At 49.5% G+C, this 16,108-nt stretch overlaps 1 protein-coding gene across 1 annotated transcript in view; it reads right to left on the bottom strand.

Annotated features, from left to right (window-relative positions):
• Nucleotides 1-16,108, bottom strand: part of CHD2 (chromodomain helicase DNA binding protein 2) — a 112,767-nt gene that overhangs the window by 61,903 nt on the left and 34,756 nt on the right. Inside the window, 7 exon segments of the mRNA XM_015414497.1 lie at nt 538-662; nt 1,736-1,911; nt 4,639-4,683; nt 6,268-6,368; nt 7,892-8,117; nt 9,680-9,813; nt 14,855-15,004. Coding sequence (XP_015269983.1) covers nt 538-662; nt 1,736-1,911; nt 4,639-4,683; nt 6,268-6,368; nt 7,892-8,117; nt 9,680-9,813; nt 14,855-15,004 — 957 coding nt within the window.

Here is a 16,108-nt window from a genome sequence, read left to right as displayed (position 1 = left end):
CAAATAAGTTATGCTAATGAGTTATGCTAATGAGCTCCAGCACCTCTTTTTCTATGAAATGACCCCTGAGAAACGCCCTCCTGGATTGGAGCTGGGGCCCTCTTGCATCCAGAACCCCAGTTCTAATAAGGGCTAGCCAGATGCCTCTGGGATCCCCACAGCTTTTGGCATTCAGTGATACACTGCCTCTGAATATGGAGGTTCCTTTTAGCCAGCACGGCTGAAAGACTGATCTCTGAATTTGTCTGATTCTCTTGAAAGCTATCTCAGCCACTCCCCCCCCCCCCCCCCCCCCCCCCCCCACCTCCAGCTTGGGACAGGGATTTGAATAAGTTAGTTTCAGGTATGCAAAGATACTCTTCCTTTTCCGCTCTCTGGAGTATACCAGCAATTATTTTCATTGGGTGACCCCAGGAGGAGTGATTTGTAGAGATCAGTGGGTTGCACTGGGGGAGTGGGGATGGGAAAGTGAAATGATATTCCTGTTGACAAATTGGAGCGTTTCCCTGGTGCGTCGGCTGCCCTTCCTTCACCTACTTGCACCATGAGTGCGACAGCCAGTTGAGGCCTTCCAACTGGTAATCTCGGAGTTCCAAGTTCTCCCCACCGATGTATGAAGGCTGCTTCTTCAAGGCGACAAACCGGGGCCTCTGCTTCAGCACCTAGAAAGGCAAAACCCCTTCAGGTTTGCTCAACCATGAGCGAGCCGCTCATTAACAACAGAAGTCCCCCCTCAGCAGCAATCTGGAGCCATGCGGGATCTCGCACTGCCCACTGCCAGATCTTCACACTATGAACCTTGTTGTCAGGAGAAATTGTTGGAATCAGGTTCCAACTATACAGCCAGCAAACTGAAGAAGTTGATGGAAACGACTCCTTTAAGTATCTGGAACGGGCGTTTTTGCGAAGGCTGTTGTTGGAAATGTTTTGAAAATATGGATTCCTCCTGCTGAGTTGAACTTGGACTTAAATTTATCTTTGAAGGAAGAAACATTGTACTCTATGCCTTGTTTATAGTATTAGTATGCACCAGGGGTCATTTCCTGCAGGAGTGCATAGGAGCGGAGCTCCGGCAGTAAAGAGCCCAGGGGGCGGGCACATGCAACAAGCCCCACCCCCTGCTCCAGCAGTCCTCAGTCAGAGCAAGAAGCAGCCAGGTAAGCTGCAGAGCTCCCCCCGGCCCCCCGGTCCAAAACAGTCCAGTGGCACCTTTAAGACCGAGGTTTATTCAGGTACAAGCTCTCCCTCCTCTGCGAGGACAGATCTGCACATTCCCCCCCCCCCAATAGCTAGCAATCCAAAACAGTCCAGTGGAGCCTGAGCGGCGGGGGTTGCCTTCTGACACACTTCTGGTGATGTCAGGGGGGGTGGCACATGCAAATAAGTTATGCTAATGAGTTATGCTAATGAGCTCCTGCACCTCTTTTTCTACGAAATGACCCCTGGTATGCACTTATTTTGATGTTGTGGCACCACCAACTTTATAATTGTTAAATATATATATTGGCATTCTTTGATGGTGCTTTTCCTAGCGGTTTTTGCATTTTTTTTGAACTTTGTGACACTATGCTTTCCCTGCTTTTTGGATTTACATTTTAAGATCACAACAGTTAGATTCTGCACAGGGTGTGAACTGCTCCGCTCAGTAGGAGGAAACAATTAGAGGGAACATTGGTGTCAATCGTGGTATTCCAGCATCCCGAAAGCAAGGAGAAAGCCATGGGAACAGCCAAACCTTGCAGTCCCGAGTGGGCATGGTTTTGGAGTTGTTCCTGCTGTTGAAGCTGTCGATACAGTGCTGGAATTTCTTGCTGATCAGGGCCTCATCTTCCCAGCTACAATCGGCATACGAAAGTCCCATCCATTTGCAAAGGTATTCCGGCTCATTAGAGGAGGATTTGCGGCTGTGAGCTGCGAAGGGGGAGGGGGGAGAGGTGTTCAGAACATTATTTATTTTACAATTTATACCCCGCCCTACCCCACCAAAGTAGGCTCAGGGCGGCTTACACAGGATAAAAGACACATTAACAATCAAGTTTCATAAAACGTTTAAAAACAATTCATTAAAACAATACAATGTTAAAATGCTAGCTTTGTTGTTTAATGTCATAACGATGGCGCCTAGCACAGCCCTTTTCCAGGAGCTTCCAAGAAACGCAGCATTCAAGGAACACTAGACCAAAGGTGCCTAGGGCTGCATCTGTATTTTGCTGCACATTGCGTGTCATTTCACAACGGCATCTTTTAGCAGTTGGGTTTTCCTCTGTGGACAAGGCATTCCGGTTGCAGATTACGGCTACAGCACGATAGTGCAATGGCCGACTGCCGTGCTACAGCGGTTGTTCACAACTGGACTGCCTCATCCACCGAGAAAATCCAGTTGCAAATGAGAGCAATAAAAATGCAATATCTAGCGATGGGTTGCTACAGCAGCAGGTACATGCTCTGAGAGCGCAAGGCCACAGGCTTTCGTCCCGGCAAGCTCCAGCGAAAAGATCTCAGGAAACAGGACTAGGACCTCTATGCTGTTCAGCTCGACAGTGCCGACCTAGACCGACTTTTGATCTAATTCATGGAGATCATCAGAGACGGAACGCCTTCATTGTTCAAAGCCCATCCCTGTCAGGCACTGCTGGACTTGAACAAGGAGCCCTGAAACCTGCCTGGACCACTAAAGCAGTGGTTTAGAGGAGGGAGCTGCTGGCTATCCCAGCCAGGAGAGGGCTGTAATAGTCCAGGAGCATCCTGGGAAACCAGGTGAAGCTGAAGGGCCAATGGAATGTGACTCAGGGGTATAAAAGACCGCCTGGCCTTCTGATTTCCTTCAGTCATGGCAAGTGGGAGATAGTGTCTGTCTTGCCTTTGTTCTCTCAAACCACCCAGCTATTTCCAGGTTGTCAAGGCCGCCCCCTGCAGCCTGAGAGCCCAGGGTGAAGAGAGGCCCACATTCTAAAGCTGGAGGAAGTGGTGTGGAGACATCGTGGTTTTTATGCTAGCGAGATTTAATCTCTTTCCTTCGGCTGTTGTTTCAGGCAGATATAGGGGTATCCCCTATAGGGATAGAACCTGCAATTGTCTCTATAGTGAACCTGATTCAGTTGCTCATATCCTTCTACGCTGTCCCCAACACTCTACCATGCGCAGCTATTTGATCAGTCCCCACTTACCTTCCACAAGGAATTCGACTGACAATGATCTTAAAATTCTATTGTCTGATAAGTTCTCGGCAATTACCCTGTCTGTTGCTGAACTCTTAGCTTATGTTTGGAAGCTAAGGGCGCATAAGTCTTCATCCCCCTTGTGCTCATTTGGATTGTTATATTTTTTAACTGAGTTCACTATTCTTGAGAAGTTTTAAAATGATCCCTTGTCGGCGTAACTTGATGTAACTTGTTATGATCTATTAATTCGTTCTATTAATTTATTTGTTCCATTGCCTTCCTTATTGTTCCTGTGTTATGCCAATAAAGGTCTATGTCTATGTAGATGACATCGTGCTCCACTCCAGCTGCTTGCTCACAACCATCTCCAGCCTCGCTCAGAAAGTGCATTCATCTTCATTCCCAGTCCCCCATACAAAAACCCTGTGAGGTAGGCCAGTAGGATTATCCTCATGGCGCAGGTGGCCGGCCGACTGAGCAGAGTTTGTGAGAGGCTGTCTAGTTTGTAACAGAAAGGAAACGTAAACTGGGGTAATAAGAACATAAGAACATAAGAGATGCCAATGTTGGATCAGGCCAAAGGCCCATCCAGTCCAACACTCTGTATCACACAGTGGCCAGAAATACCAGTGCCATCAGGAGGTCCACCAGTGGGGCCAGGACATTAGAAGCCCTCCCACTGTTGACCCCCCCAAGCACCAAGATGACAGAGCATCACTTGCCCCAGAGTCCCTAGCTATACCTTGTGGCTAATAGCCACTGATGGACCTCTGCTCCATATGCTTATCTAATTCCCTTTTGAAGCCGTCCATGCTTGTAGCACCCACCACTTCCTGTGGCAGTGAATTCCATGTGTTAATCACTCTTTGGGTGAAGAAGTACTTCCTTTTATCCGTTCTAACCCGACCGCTCAGCAATTTCATGGAGTGCCCACGGGTTCTTGTATTGTGAGAAAGGGAGAAAAGTACCTCTTTCTTTACCTGCTCTTTCCCATGCATAATCTTATAAACCTCGATCATGTCACCCCTCAGTCGTCTTTTCTCCAAGCTAAAGAGCCCTAAGCGCTTTAACCTTTCCTCATAGGGAAAGTGTTCCAACCCTTTTATCATTCGAGTTGCCCTTTTCTGCACTTTTTCCAAAGCTATAATATCCTTTTTAAGGTGTGGTGACCAGAACTGCACACAGTATTCCAAATGAGGTCTCGCCATTGATTTATATAGGGGCATTATGATATTGGCTGATCTGTTTTCAATACCCTTCCTAATAATCTCCAGCATCTTCCCAGGTCGAACAGTCACAGCATCATCCTAAACAGAATCGCCACCCTTCTATACTCTTCTAAGTTCACTGACTCTGATGCAATCAGAAGGGCGTAACTATGCTTCAGAGTGCACTGCTAGCTGCACAACATCTGCTCTCTCCAGATGTGGTATCACGTCAGTTTCTTGAAACTGATGAAAATAAAAAGCCACCTTACCTGGAAATTGAGAACCAGCTGTGGCTGATTTGCTTGTCTTTACAGCTAAGGGTCAGTGGGGTGGGGGGGGGAGAGGAGAAAAACCCAAATAAGGTGATTTTAGCACGTCAAGGTCCGTCAGAGAAAGCATCAAATTATTCCGTCGCTTTCCCCATGCTCAAAAACAGAAGGACCACCTCACATGGCTGCTCTTTCAAAACTACTGAGTTAGATGACCGTAACATGCCGATCCCTCTTCTTTCTCTCGGCGTGGCAAGGGCCAAACCTGGCTTATGACTTCTTGTTGCGAAATGCTGGGCCGACAGATAAATTTGATTGCAAATGGGGTAGTCGTGTTAGTCTATCGAAGGCCCCGGTAACACGGGAGATTTTGGCCCGGGAGAGGGACAGATCGGGGGCGCAGCAAACGGGCGCGAGCACACCGCAACATCTGGGAATCGGCTCGCGCCCGTCCCCGATCTGTCCCTTCAGGCCAATAATGCACTGTAAAAAAGAACCACCCTCAGAGGAGGACTTACCTGGGATGCCACATCAAGCCGTGGGATTGCCAGCGCACTCTTTGTTCGTAGCAATCCCGGCTCCTTGTGTGGCAGGGGCCATAGTGCTGTTTTGGGAAGTGAGAGAGATGCTCTGAGTTCTGAGTGTATGGTGTCTGCCTCTGACTTTTGCAGGCTTCTAGCCAACAAACAAACTAAGCTGGATACCTTTTTGACTATAATATTAAAACTAGTAATCATTTTTTCCCTTCCCCCGCTTTTGCCGTGTTCCCCCCCCCCCCCGTGTGGCAGGGGCCCATGTTAAAAAAATAATTAAATCCAGTGGCATCTTAAAGAGTAACAAAGTTTATTTCAGGTGGGGTAGCCGTGTTGGTCTGAAGCAAAAGAAAAAAGTTTGAGTCCAGGGGCACCTTGAAGAACAACAAAGTTTAATTCTGGGTGCAAGCTTTTGTATGCATGCACACTTCCATCAGATGCTTTCTGTTTCAATGGAACAAGGTCTGAGTCCAGGGGCACCTTTGAGGACAACAAAGTTTAATTCTGGGTATAAGCTTTCATGTCCAGGCACACTTCCTTCAGACCTGAAGAAATGTGCAAGCACTTTACCTTACACCTCGAATAAAACTCTGCTGGTCTTAAAGGTGCCACTGGACTCAAACATTTATTTCACTATGCTTTGGTGAGTCACAGCCCTCTTTACTCCTGCTAGTGTTCTCCAGGTATTACACAAGATTTTTTTTTTGAGCAGATTAATCGACCCAGTGGTATTTCTTAGTTTCTTCACAGACCAATCACGACGTGAGACCATTTGAAACGGGGGCATTCAAAGTGGGAGCGGAGAGTGCCATCGAGTTGTGGCCCACGTATGGAGATCCCATCATTTTCAAGGCAAGAGACAAACAGGTGGTTTCCCATCGCCTGCCCCTGCATAGCAACCCAAGGACGTCACTGGCGGCCTCCCACCCAAATTCTAACCAGGTCAGACCCTGCTTAGCTTCCAGGATCTGACGAGACCAAGCTAGGCTGGGCCAACCAGAACAGGGCGATGTCTTATTTCCCATCCCCGATTTCAAAACCACCCAGAATCAAAAACCACTCCCCAAAAATGCCCTCGGCTTCCCGCGGCACTCACCGATCACCCGTTCCACTATCTGATACTGCTTGTTCAATTCTGCCACCAGTTCTTGCTGGCAGTTAAAGTATTCCACATCCTCAGGGGACACCTTGGCCAGCCTGCACAAGAAGGAGACAATTCAGCATGCGGGCAGAAGCCAGGGCATTTCGGTGGTATCCTGCCCCACAGCGTCACAGATTTAAAAACCAACTTGGGCCGCGATCATACGCGCCGTTAGACCCGACACAGGCATGAATGCTGGGCGGATTGAAAGGGCGCGATCAGACGACGACATCTGGGAAGCGCCACACAGCCGTCGGCAACCCGTTCTGCTCCGCCGCGGAAGTGGAGTTAAAAGACAGCAGGGGAAATCCTGTAGCAAATGGGTTGCGACAGGCCACGGACGGACTTTCCTGTGTCTGATCGCTCCAGCGTGCTCTCATGGCGTCGGGATGGTCTGATCAGGCCATTGTGACTCCGTGCTCTTGTTCTTCCCCCCCTTCACAATATGCACATCATCGCAAACTGCATAGGGAGCCCTCGGTGCGGAGGTGCGGTTCTTCGATCCCTCATTTAAGCACATGGGAAAAGAACGGCACCAAAAAACCCCAAACCCCGACTCATCCGCAGTTACGTCTGATCACACACTGACGGACTGCTCCCGCAGCTTCAAAGGGAGGTGTGATCAGAGGTCATTTCGGGGGGGAACACGGGGGATCGCAGTTCCCCCGGATGAGGTGCGGGGCACACGACGAAGCCCCGCCCCCTGCTTCCGGCCACCCCGCTTCCGGCCCTCATTCAGCCAGGAGGAGGCAGGAGAAGAGGGAGGGTAAGTTGCTTCCTCCCCGCCTCTCCCCACCCCTGCCTGTATGGGGCCAGGGAGGGCCTTGGCGGGGCTTCCTTGCACTCCCGCCGGCCTTGCAGGTCCACCACCGGGCCCCTGATGTCAGGGGGTGTGGCATATGCTAATGAGTTATGCTAATGAGTTCCCCTAGCTCTTTTTCTACTAAACGACCCCTGGGTGTGATCGTGCAACTGCGGGTCGAATTCCTCTGGAGGAAATAGCCTCGCTTCCTCCCCCCCCCCGCCCACACCGCTTTTTCTGGCCCGTGTGACCACAACCTTGGCTAAAGAACTGGGTGGAGTTCGGGGAGGGACCTAAGCGGAGCAGAACACCATAGAGCCCGCTCTGCAAAGCTGCCGTTCCTGCAGGAGAACAGACCCCCAGTAGTCTGGAGAGCGGCCGTAATTCCCCGAGACCTCCAGGTGACAACCCTAGTGCAGCCAACTGCTACTTGGGAAAACCCTGGAGGTTTGGTTGTGCAGCCCGGGGAGGTGCCTCACTGGGGTCTAATGCCAGAGTCCACCCTCCAAAGTACCCAATTTCTCCAGGGAAACTGACCTCTGTCACCTGGACATCAGTTGTAACACTGGGGGATCCTCAGGCCCTACCCGGAGGTTTGCAAATCTAGCACCTCCCTGGCAAATCCTTTAAACCAAGATTAAGAAACTGCATTCAGCTCAGCTCTGGGACCAGAGAGGCGATCGCACGACGCCAGAGCAGGCCTGCCTGGCTGGATCCCCCTCAGCTGCACTAATGCATCCCTCTACCGGGCGCTGGAAATCCTCCAGTGCGACGTACCACTGCTTGATCTCCTCCTCTTTCTTTTTGAAGTTCTCCAGCTTCTTCAGGCCTTTGACTTTCTGCTGCTGCAGGGAATCCTCGCTCTCCCACGTGCTGTGGATGTACGACCAGCCCTTCCACTTGATCAGGTACTGGACCTCTCCCTCCTCCTCCTTGGGGTCGAAATCGGCACAGGGGTCACCACTGGCTTCCATCGCATAGACGGTCGTGGAAGCCCCAGTGGCTGTTGACAGGGGTGGTGGGGGAGTGAAAGTTAGCATCATCCAAGCAAGAAGAACAGCATCTCTCAGCATCTTTGTTAGTTTGTCTATTCAATTTATACCCCGCTCTCCCTGCCGAAGCAGGCTCAGGGTGGCTTACATAAAAATTTAACACATATAAAACAGAACATTAATAAAACCAGGGCTATTTTTGGGGCAGGAACGCACAGGAACGGAGTTCCGGCTGGCTCCCAAGTTGGCCATGCCCAGCAGGAACTCATTAGCATAATAGGCCACACCCAACAGCAGGAACTCACTAGGATTGGCTACAGTAGGGGTGTGTGGCCTAACATGCAAAGGAGTTCCTGCTACAAAAAAGCCCTGGGTTTGGACAACAAACAAGGTAAACAGAATAAGAAGCAAAAGATGGGTGTGGCTGGATGAGCACACTTCTGGTAACATGGGGGTGTGGCCTAATGTGCTAATGAGCTGTGCTGTCAGGGGTGTGGCTCAATATGCTAATGAGTTCCTGTTGTTGGGTGTGGCCTATTATGCTAATGAGTCACTGCTGGGCTTTTTCTACCAAAAGAGCCCTGAATAAAACCAATCATAAAGTGCTAGTAACAGTATTGCACAGTGATGGCGGACCATAGTGGCAGATCAGTCATAATGAGAATACAGTCAGCATTGATGTTAGAGCTATTATCTCAGTCCATTTATTCTGGTGGGGCACAGGCTGCCAATAGTGGTTCCAGGGCACAGGATCTTAGCCTATATCAGTTATTAGATGCGGCTCCCTGGCTGAAAGCCTGGCGGAAAAGCTCCGTCTCGCAGGCCCTGTGGAACTGTAAAAGGTCCCGCAGGGCCCTGATGTCTTCTGGGAGCTCATTCCACCAGCACGGAGCCGCCACTGAAAAGGCCCTGGTCGTGGCCAGCCTGGCTTCTTTGGGACCAGGGAGGGCCAGATGGTTTTAAGACCCTGAACGCGGTGCTCTCTGGGGAACATGTGAGGAAATGTGGTCTCTCGGGTATGTAGGCCCCTGACCACAAAGGGCTTTAAAGGTGAGAACTAGCACCTTGAAGTGAATTTGGTATGCTACAGGCTGCTCTTAGCCCAAGTTGTGTTTATGGGGCAAGACAGGAAGATCCTGGTGTAGAGATGTGAAGGCCCGGGAAAAAACCGGAAAAATTCGGGGGGGAAACCCATTTTTTTCCTGAAGGCTTTTTTGTTTTGTTTTGTTTTAAAAAAATTGGAAACATTGAAAAAAGAAAAGAAAAAAAGTGATTATGGAACATTTTATTTTAACATTATGAATAAAATATTTTAAGACAAGGTATTCAAATATTTTCCAAATCATTTCTAAAAAATATGTATGGCATCAGATTGATCTAATTTATGTGCACTGAGGACAAGCAAGTCCTAGGTTACAAACTGAACTCTCCAATGCAAGAACAAGAGGCATTTCTTCCTTTAGGAGGTGCTATTGTCACCACCAGCAGCCTGAAATGGTGCAGTTCGTCCGCCACCCTCAACATTCTATTGCTTCATCTCCCTGCATGCCCAAATCCCGGCAAAAGGCCTTACCTCCCTTTCTGCCAACTCTCCCGTCCATCACTTTCTCGATGGTCTCACTGTTATCCTGCTGCTCCTCGGCCCCTTCGCCGGTCATTTCGATCAAGTCGTCCGAGTCCGTCTCAAAATCGTCGTCCTCCTTGTAGCTGGGGGCAGGACCGAGAAGAGGCAGCGTAAAAGCTCTTCCCTCCTGTCTATTTTAGGCAGCATTCAGATCAAGCAAAGGGGGGGGGAAACCCAGTCCTGCAGGGCATTTGAAGGTAGGGCTGCCAAGTCCTATCTTCACCCCCAGCGGGGGACTTTGGGGGGGCAGTTCCAGCTCCTGCCAACCTAGCAGTTCGAAAGCAAGAAATTGCAAGTAGATAAATAGGGACCACTTCGTTGCATTTAAAGGGGGCTTCCGTGCGCCTTGGTGTTTAGTCATGCCGGCCACATGGCCACGGAAACGTCTTCGGACAGCGCTGGCTCTTCGGCTTTGAAACGGAGATGAGCAGCGCAACCCTAAAGTTGGATTCGACTGGCTTTCGAGCAAGGGAACCTTTACCTTTACCTTTTCCTCCACTTAAAGGAGCTGGTGTTTCCCTCCCCCCCCCCGCACACCCCTCTCCCTCCTCTCTCTCAAGAAAGAAGGGAGAGGGGTTGCTGTGGATGTTGGGGGCGGGGCTTCCCCAGTGGCCAGCTGGCCGGTGGCAGGTAGAAGCCCCCCAAAACTGGGGGACCCCTTCCAAATTGGGGGGGGGGTTGGCAACCCTATTTGAAGGGGAAACCAAGCCTATTCATGTTTTCCAAAAGGAATCCCGGGACACCTGTTGCCGTTATCAGGAATCTTAACAACAACTCATTCTTAAGGGTTTAGACTTCGAAGGGTTGAGAATGGGGAGAAACGGCAGCTGAGATGCAATGAATGAAACTAAGATTCAAGTGCGGTAGCACCTTAAAGACCAAAAGGATTTCAAAGCCACAAGCTTTTGAGTCAGAACTCCTTTTACCACAAATAAATGGAAGCTGAACGAAGTTTGAGTCCAGTGGCACCATTTATACCAGGGCTGGCCAAACTGCGGCTCTTTCCTGCATATTGTGTGGCTCCCGGCAGGACGGCTGGGGAAGCAAAGGGGAGGCGTGCCTCCCCGATCGGTCCTCCCTTCCCCAGCCAGTGTTCCCCTCCCTGGGTAGGCTTGGGGGGGGGGGTTGCAGAGAAAGGGAGCAACTTTAACTATAAATGCATTCTCAGAGCCCCCGCCAAAGCCTACAAATATCATTGGATAAATAAATATCATTATCGATATCTGTTTTTACCCCTTTTGTTTTTATTTTTGGCAGTCTCGTTTAATGTTAAAAAAAAGCAAATTTGCATATGTTTAAATAAAACCATGCGCGTTAATATTTGTTCATGTCCTGTGGCTCTCAAACATCTGACGTTTATTCTGTGTGGCTGTTATATTAAGCAAGATTGGCCACCCCTGTTTTAGATCAGCAAAGTTTAATTCTGGGTATAAGCTTTCACGTGCATGAGCTGAGCAACAACATTTAATCCTGAGTATATGCTTTCGTGCGCATGAGCAACAAAGTTTAATTCTGGGTATAAGCATTCGTGCGCATGAGCAACAAGGTTTAATTCTGGGTATAGGCTTTCATGTGCATGAGCTGAGCAACAACATTTAATCCTGAGTATATGCTTTCGTGCGCATGAGCAACAAAGTTTAATTCTGCGTATAAGCATTTGTGCGCATGAGCAACAAAGTTTAATTCTGGGTATAAGCTTTCATGTGCATGAGGTGAGCAACAACATTTAATCCAGAGTATATGCTTTCGTGCGCATGAGCAACAAGGTTTAATTCTGGGTATAAACTTTCGTGCGCATGAGCAACAAAGTTTAATTCTGCGTATAAGCGTTCGTGCGCATGAGCAACAAAGTTTAATTCTGGGTATAAGCTTTCATGTGCATGAGCTGAGCAACAACATTTAATCCTGAGTATATGCTTTCGTGCGCATGAGCAACAAAGTTTAATTCTGCGTATAAGCGTTCGTGCGCATGAGCAACAAAGTTTAATTCTGCGTATAAGCTTTCACGTGCATGAGGTGAGCAACAACATTTAATCCTGAGTATATGCTTTCGTGCGCATGAGCAACAAGGTTTAATTCTGGGTATAAACTTTCGTGCGCATGAGCAACAAGGTTTTATTCTGGGTATAAACTTTCGTGCGCATGAGCAACAACGTTTAATTCTGCGTATAAGCGTTCGTGCGCATGAGCAACAAAGTTTAATTCTGGGTATAAGCGTTCATGTGCATGAGCTGAGCAACAACATTTAATCCTGAGTATACGCTTTCGTGCGCCTGAGCAACAAAGTTTAATTCTGCGTATAAGCTTTCGTACGGATGAGCAACAAGGTTTTATTCTGGGTATAAACTTTCGTGCGCATGAGCAACAAGGTTTAATTCTGCGTATAAGCTTTCATGTGCATGAGCAATGAAGTTTAATTCTGGGTATAAGCTTTTGTGCGCATGGGCAACAAAGATTAATTCTGGCTATAAGCTTTCGTACGGATGAGCATGAGCACACGAAAGCTGATACCCAGAATTAAACTTGGTTGGTCTTAAAGGTGCCACTGGACACAAACTTTGTTCTAGCGCTTCAGACCAACACGGCTACCCCACCTGAATCTATGAATGCAAGTAGTGAATGAAACCAGTGCTGATTCCTTGCCTTTGGAGTGCCCTCCCCCTTGAAGCTCACCTGGTGCCCACTTTCCTCTTTTTCAGGCACCAAGCCCAAACTTTTCTTTTTACCCAGGATTTTAACAAAGATGTTCCATCTTTTTTTAACTCTCTTATGGTCAAGCTCCTCGCCTACAGACTGTTTCATCAGCATCATTCTAGACTGCTCCGTGTTATACGCTTTTATACTCTGACTGGCTTTTACCAGCCATTTTTATTGGTCATGCTTTTAATTGATATTGACTTTATTTGTTCTTATCAATATCTTTTTAACTGTTTTCACTACAAGCTGCCTCAAGCATGGCGGCAGATGTGGTGCATGAAGTTTCTAAATAAATAATGCGTTAATAAGTTCTGCATCCCCAAAGCACTAAAATTCCATTTCCAAAATGTCCAGCTATAAAAGGACTTGGAGATCGACTACAAGCCGATGAATAAATAAATCAAGTTCTCAGCCCAGTCTGTCCAATGCAAACATTTTCTTCTTTTAAATTTTTATTTAAAACATCTTTCCGGCCAAAGAGGCTGTATTTATTTTATTTTATTTATTTCATTAAACTTATGAATCACCCACCCTGCAAGCAGGCTCTGGGCGCTTTACAGCCTTATGAAACATTTAAAATACAGTCAATATCTATAATTAAGTTTGCCAACAATAAATCAATAATTTAAAATAAATCCAAGACAGTGATACAATAATCCCCCTTTACTGGCCACACCGCCATCCCGCACGACAGGGCAGGGAAAGGTACATGGGGGGAGAGCCAGTTTGGTGTAGTGGTGAAGTGCGCAGACTCTAATATGGGTGAACCGGGTTTGATTCCCCACTCCTCCACATGCAGCTGCTGGGTGACCTTGGGTCAGTCACAAGTTCTTTCAGAGCTGTTCTCTCACAAGCAGTTCTCTCAGAGCTCTCTCAGCCCCACCTATCTCAAAGGGTGTCTGTTGTGGGGAGGGGAAGGGAAAGGAGTTGGTAAGCCGCTCTGAGACACCTTTGGGTAGTGAAAGGTGGGGTATAAATCCAATCTCTTCTTCTTTTTCATAGGAAGACAAAGAGAGGGTGCCAGCCTTTACCTTCCATTGCTGCCTCCAGCTAAAAGCCTGGCAGAACATCTCTGTCTTACAGGCCCTGCGGGACTGCAGCAGATGTTATTCAGCAGAAAGTCCCACAGGGCCCTGATGTTATTCAGCAGAAAGTTCCACCAGGTCGGGGCCAGGACCGAAAAGGCGGCATGATTTATTCCACAATCTCCTCCATGATTTATTGGGCAGCTTTACATAATTTATTCTGTTGCTGCTTGTCAAGCGCCAAGGCAGGGACACAAAATGTGGCCCTCACTCATTAAAAGAAAATGAGAGCAGGGGGCCTCAGCCTCTCTGCCCTGTTGTTGGCCCTCCAGAGGAACTGGTTGGCCCCTGTGTGTGACAGAATGCTGGACTAGATGGACCCCTGGTCTGATCCAGCCGGGCTCTTCTGACGTTCTTATCAGGGGAAGGCCTCGGTCTCTCTGCCCTGTTCTTGGCCCTCCAGAGGAACTGGTTGGCCCCTGTGTGTGACAGAATGCTGGACTAGATGGACCCCTGGTCTGATCCAGCCGGGCTCTTCTGACGTTCTTATCAGGGGAAGGCCTCGGTCTCTCTGCCCTGTTCTTGGCCCTCCAGAGGAACTGGTTGGCCCCTGTGTGTGACAGAATGCTGGACTAGATGGACCCCTGGTCTGATCCAGCCGGGCTCTTCTGACGTTCTTATCAGGGGAAGGCCTCGGTCTCTCTGCCCTGTTCTTGGCCCTCCAGAGGAACTGGTTGGCCCCTGTGTGTGACAGAATGCTGGACTAGATGGACCCCTGGTCTGATCCAGCCGGGCTCTTCTGACGTTCTTATCAGGGGAAGGCCTCGGTCTCTCTGCCCTGTTGTTGGCCCTCCAGAGGAACAGGTTGGCCCCTGTGTGAGACAGGATGCTGGACTAGATGGACCCTCCCTGGTCTGATCCAGCAGGGGTCTTCTTATGTTCTTATCCCAGACAGAAACCTTTCCAAAGTCCGCCTCTGAATTCAAACATTTGAATTCAAACATCTGTAGAGACTGAGGACAGCATAGGGAAAAAGAGTTCAGTTCCAAAAAAAGTGAGCCAAACTTATGCTCTAGTCCTCTGATCTAAGAGCCAGTGCAGTGTAGTGGTTCGAGGGTCCGACTCGGACCTAGGAGACCTGGCTTTGAGTCTCCACTGAGCCATGAGGAGCACTGGGTGACCTTGAACCAGTCTACCGGCTCACAACCTACCTCACGGGGTTGTTTTAAGACCAAGAATGGAGGAGGGAAGACCTTCAGAGAAAGGAGGGCATAAAAATGTGCCGGACAGCCACCTAGAGCAAGTCTCTGGAGAGGCAACCTATACATTTTCTAAATCAATTAAATGACAGAGGTGTATGAAATCTGGAAAGGCCCAACACAGGGCTTGCACCCACCAATACCTGACGTTTTTGGCTGCTCGGCGCCGGGTCTGTCTTTTGGGGGCCTCGTCATCTTCATCGTCATCCTCGTCCTCCGACGTCTCTGTTTTCCTCCTCCTCTTCCCACGCTGGGGCCTGTGGGCCTTCTTTGCCGCCGTCTTGCCCAGAGGTCTAAAACAAGTCACGGGTATTATACAAAGGAAGGGGAAGGAAATCGAGGCTCCCTTGGCACAGAACCGGGAAAGGCGGCCCACGGAATCATGGGCACAGCGCTTGCAAAGCAAAATCTAAGGAAAGCCCACGCCGGAAGAGACTGTCCATATAAGAAAGGGGAGCACACAGAGTTGGCAAGTTGCTTGTTAGTCATTAAAAAGCCTCTCCTTGCATCTCCAAGGAGAGAGGCAGCATGTTACAGTCTGATCTCGGCAGATCTCGGAAGCTAAGCAGGTTCGGTGCTTGGAAGGGAGACCCCCAAGGAAGGCTCTGCAGAGGAAGGCAGTGGCAAACCCCCTCTGCTTCTCACTTGCCCAGAAAGCCCCTTGCGGGGGGAAGCTAAGCAGGGTCGGTGCTTGGAAGGGAGACCCCCAAGGAAGGCTCTGCAGAGGAAGGCAGTGGCAAACCCCCTCTGCTTCTCACTTGCCCAGAAAGCCCCTTGCGGGGGGAAGCTAAGCAGGGTCGGTGCTTGGAAGGGAGACCCCCAAGGAAGGCTCTGCAGAGGAAGGCAGTGGCAAACCCCCTCTGCTTCTCACTTGCCCAGAAAGCCCCTTGCGGGGGGAAGCTAAGCAGGGTCGGTGCTTGGAAGGGAGACCCCCAAGGAAGGCTCTGCAGAGGAAGGCAGTGGCAAACCCCCTCTGCTTCTCACTTGCCCAGAAAGCCCCTTGCGGGGGGAAGCTAAGCAGGGTCGGTGCTTGGAAGGGAGACCCCCAAGGAAGGCTCTGCAGAGGAAGGCAGTGGCAAACCCCCTCTGCTTCTCACTTGCCCAGAAAGCCCCTTGCGGGGGGAAGCTAAGCAGGGTCGGTGCTTGGAAGGGAGACCCCCAAGGAAGGCTCTGCAGAGGAAGGCAGTGGTAAACCACCTCTCCTTTTCACTTGCCCCGAAAGCCCCTTGCTGAGTTGCCGTAAGTCAGTTGCAACTTCGCAGCCAATCGACATGCAAAAATTTAGCCAGTGAGGCTTTTCCAGGGAAAGCAGCTCATTTGAATGCACCTTTCGGCTTACTAGTCAGGCTGAGCTCAAAGGCAACGGGATCGGGGCCCAAGGCGGCGGCGGCAGCGAC

The sequence above is a fragment of the Gekko japonicus genome, unplaced genomic scaffold (genome assembly GCF_001447785.1).
Source record: "Gekko japonicus isolate JY-2015 unplaced genomic scaffold, Gekko_japonicus_V1.1 scaffold324, whole genome shotgun sequence".
NCBI classification, from domain to species: Eukaryota; Metazoa; Chordata; class Lepidosauria; order Squamata; family Gekkonidae; genus Gekko; species Gekko japonicus.
Note: the sequence above shows the minus strand (reverse complement) of the source record. Positions and strands in the feature narration are given on the sequence as shown.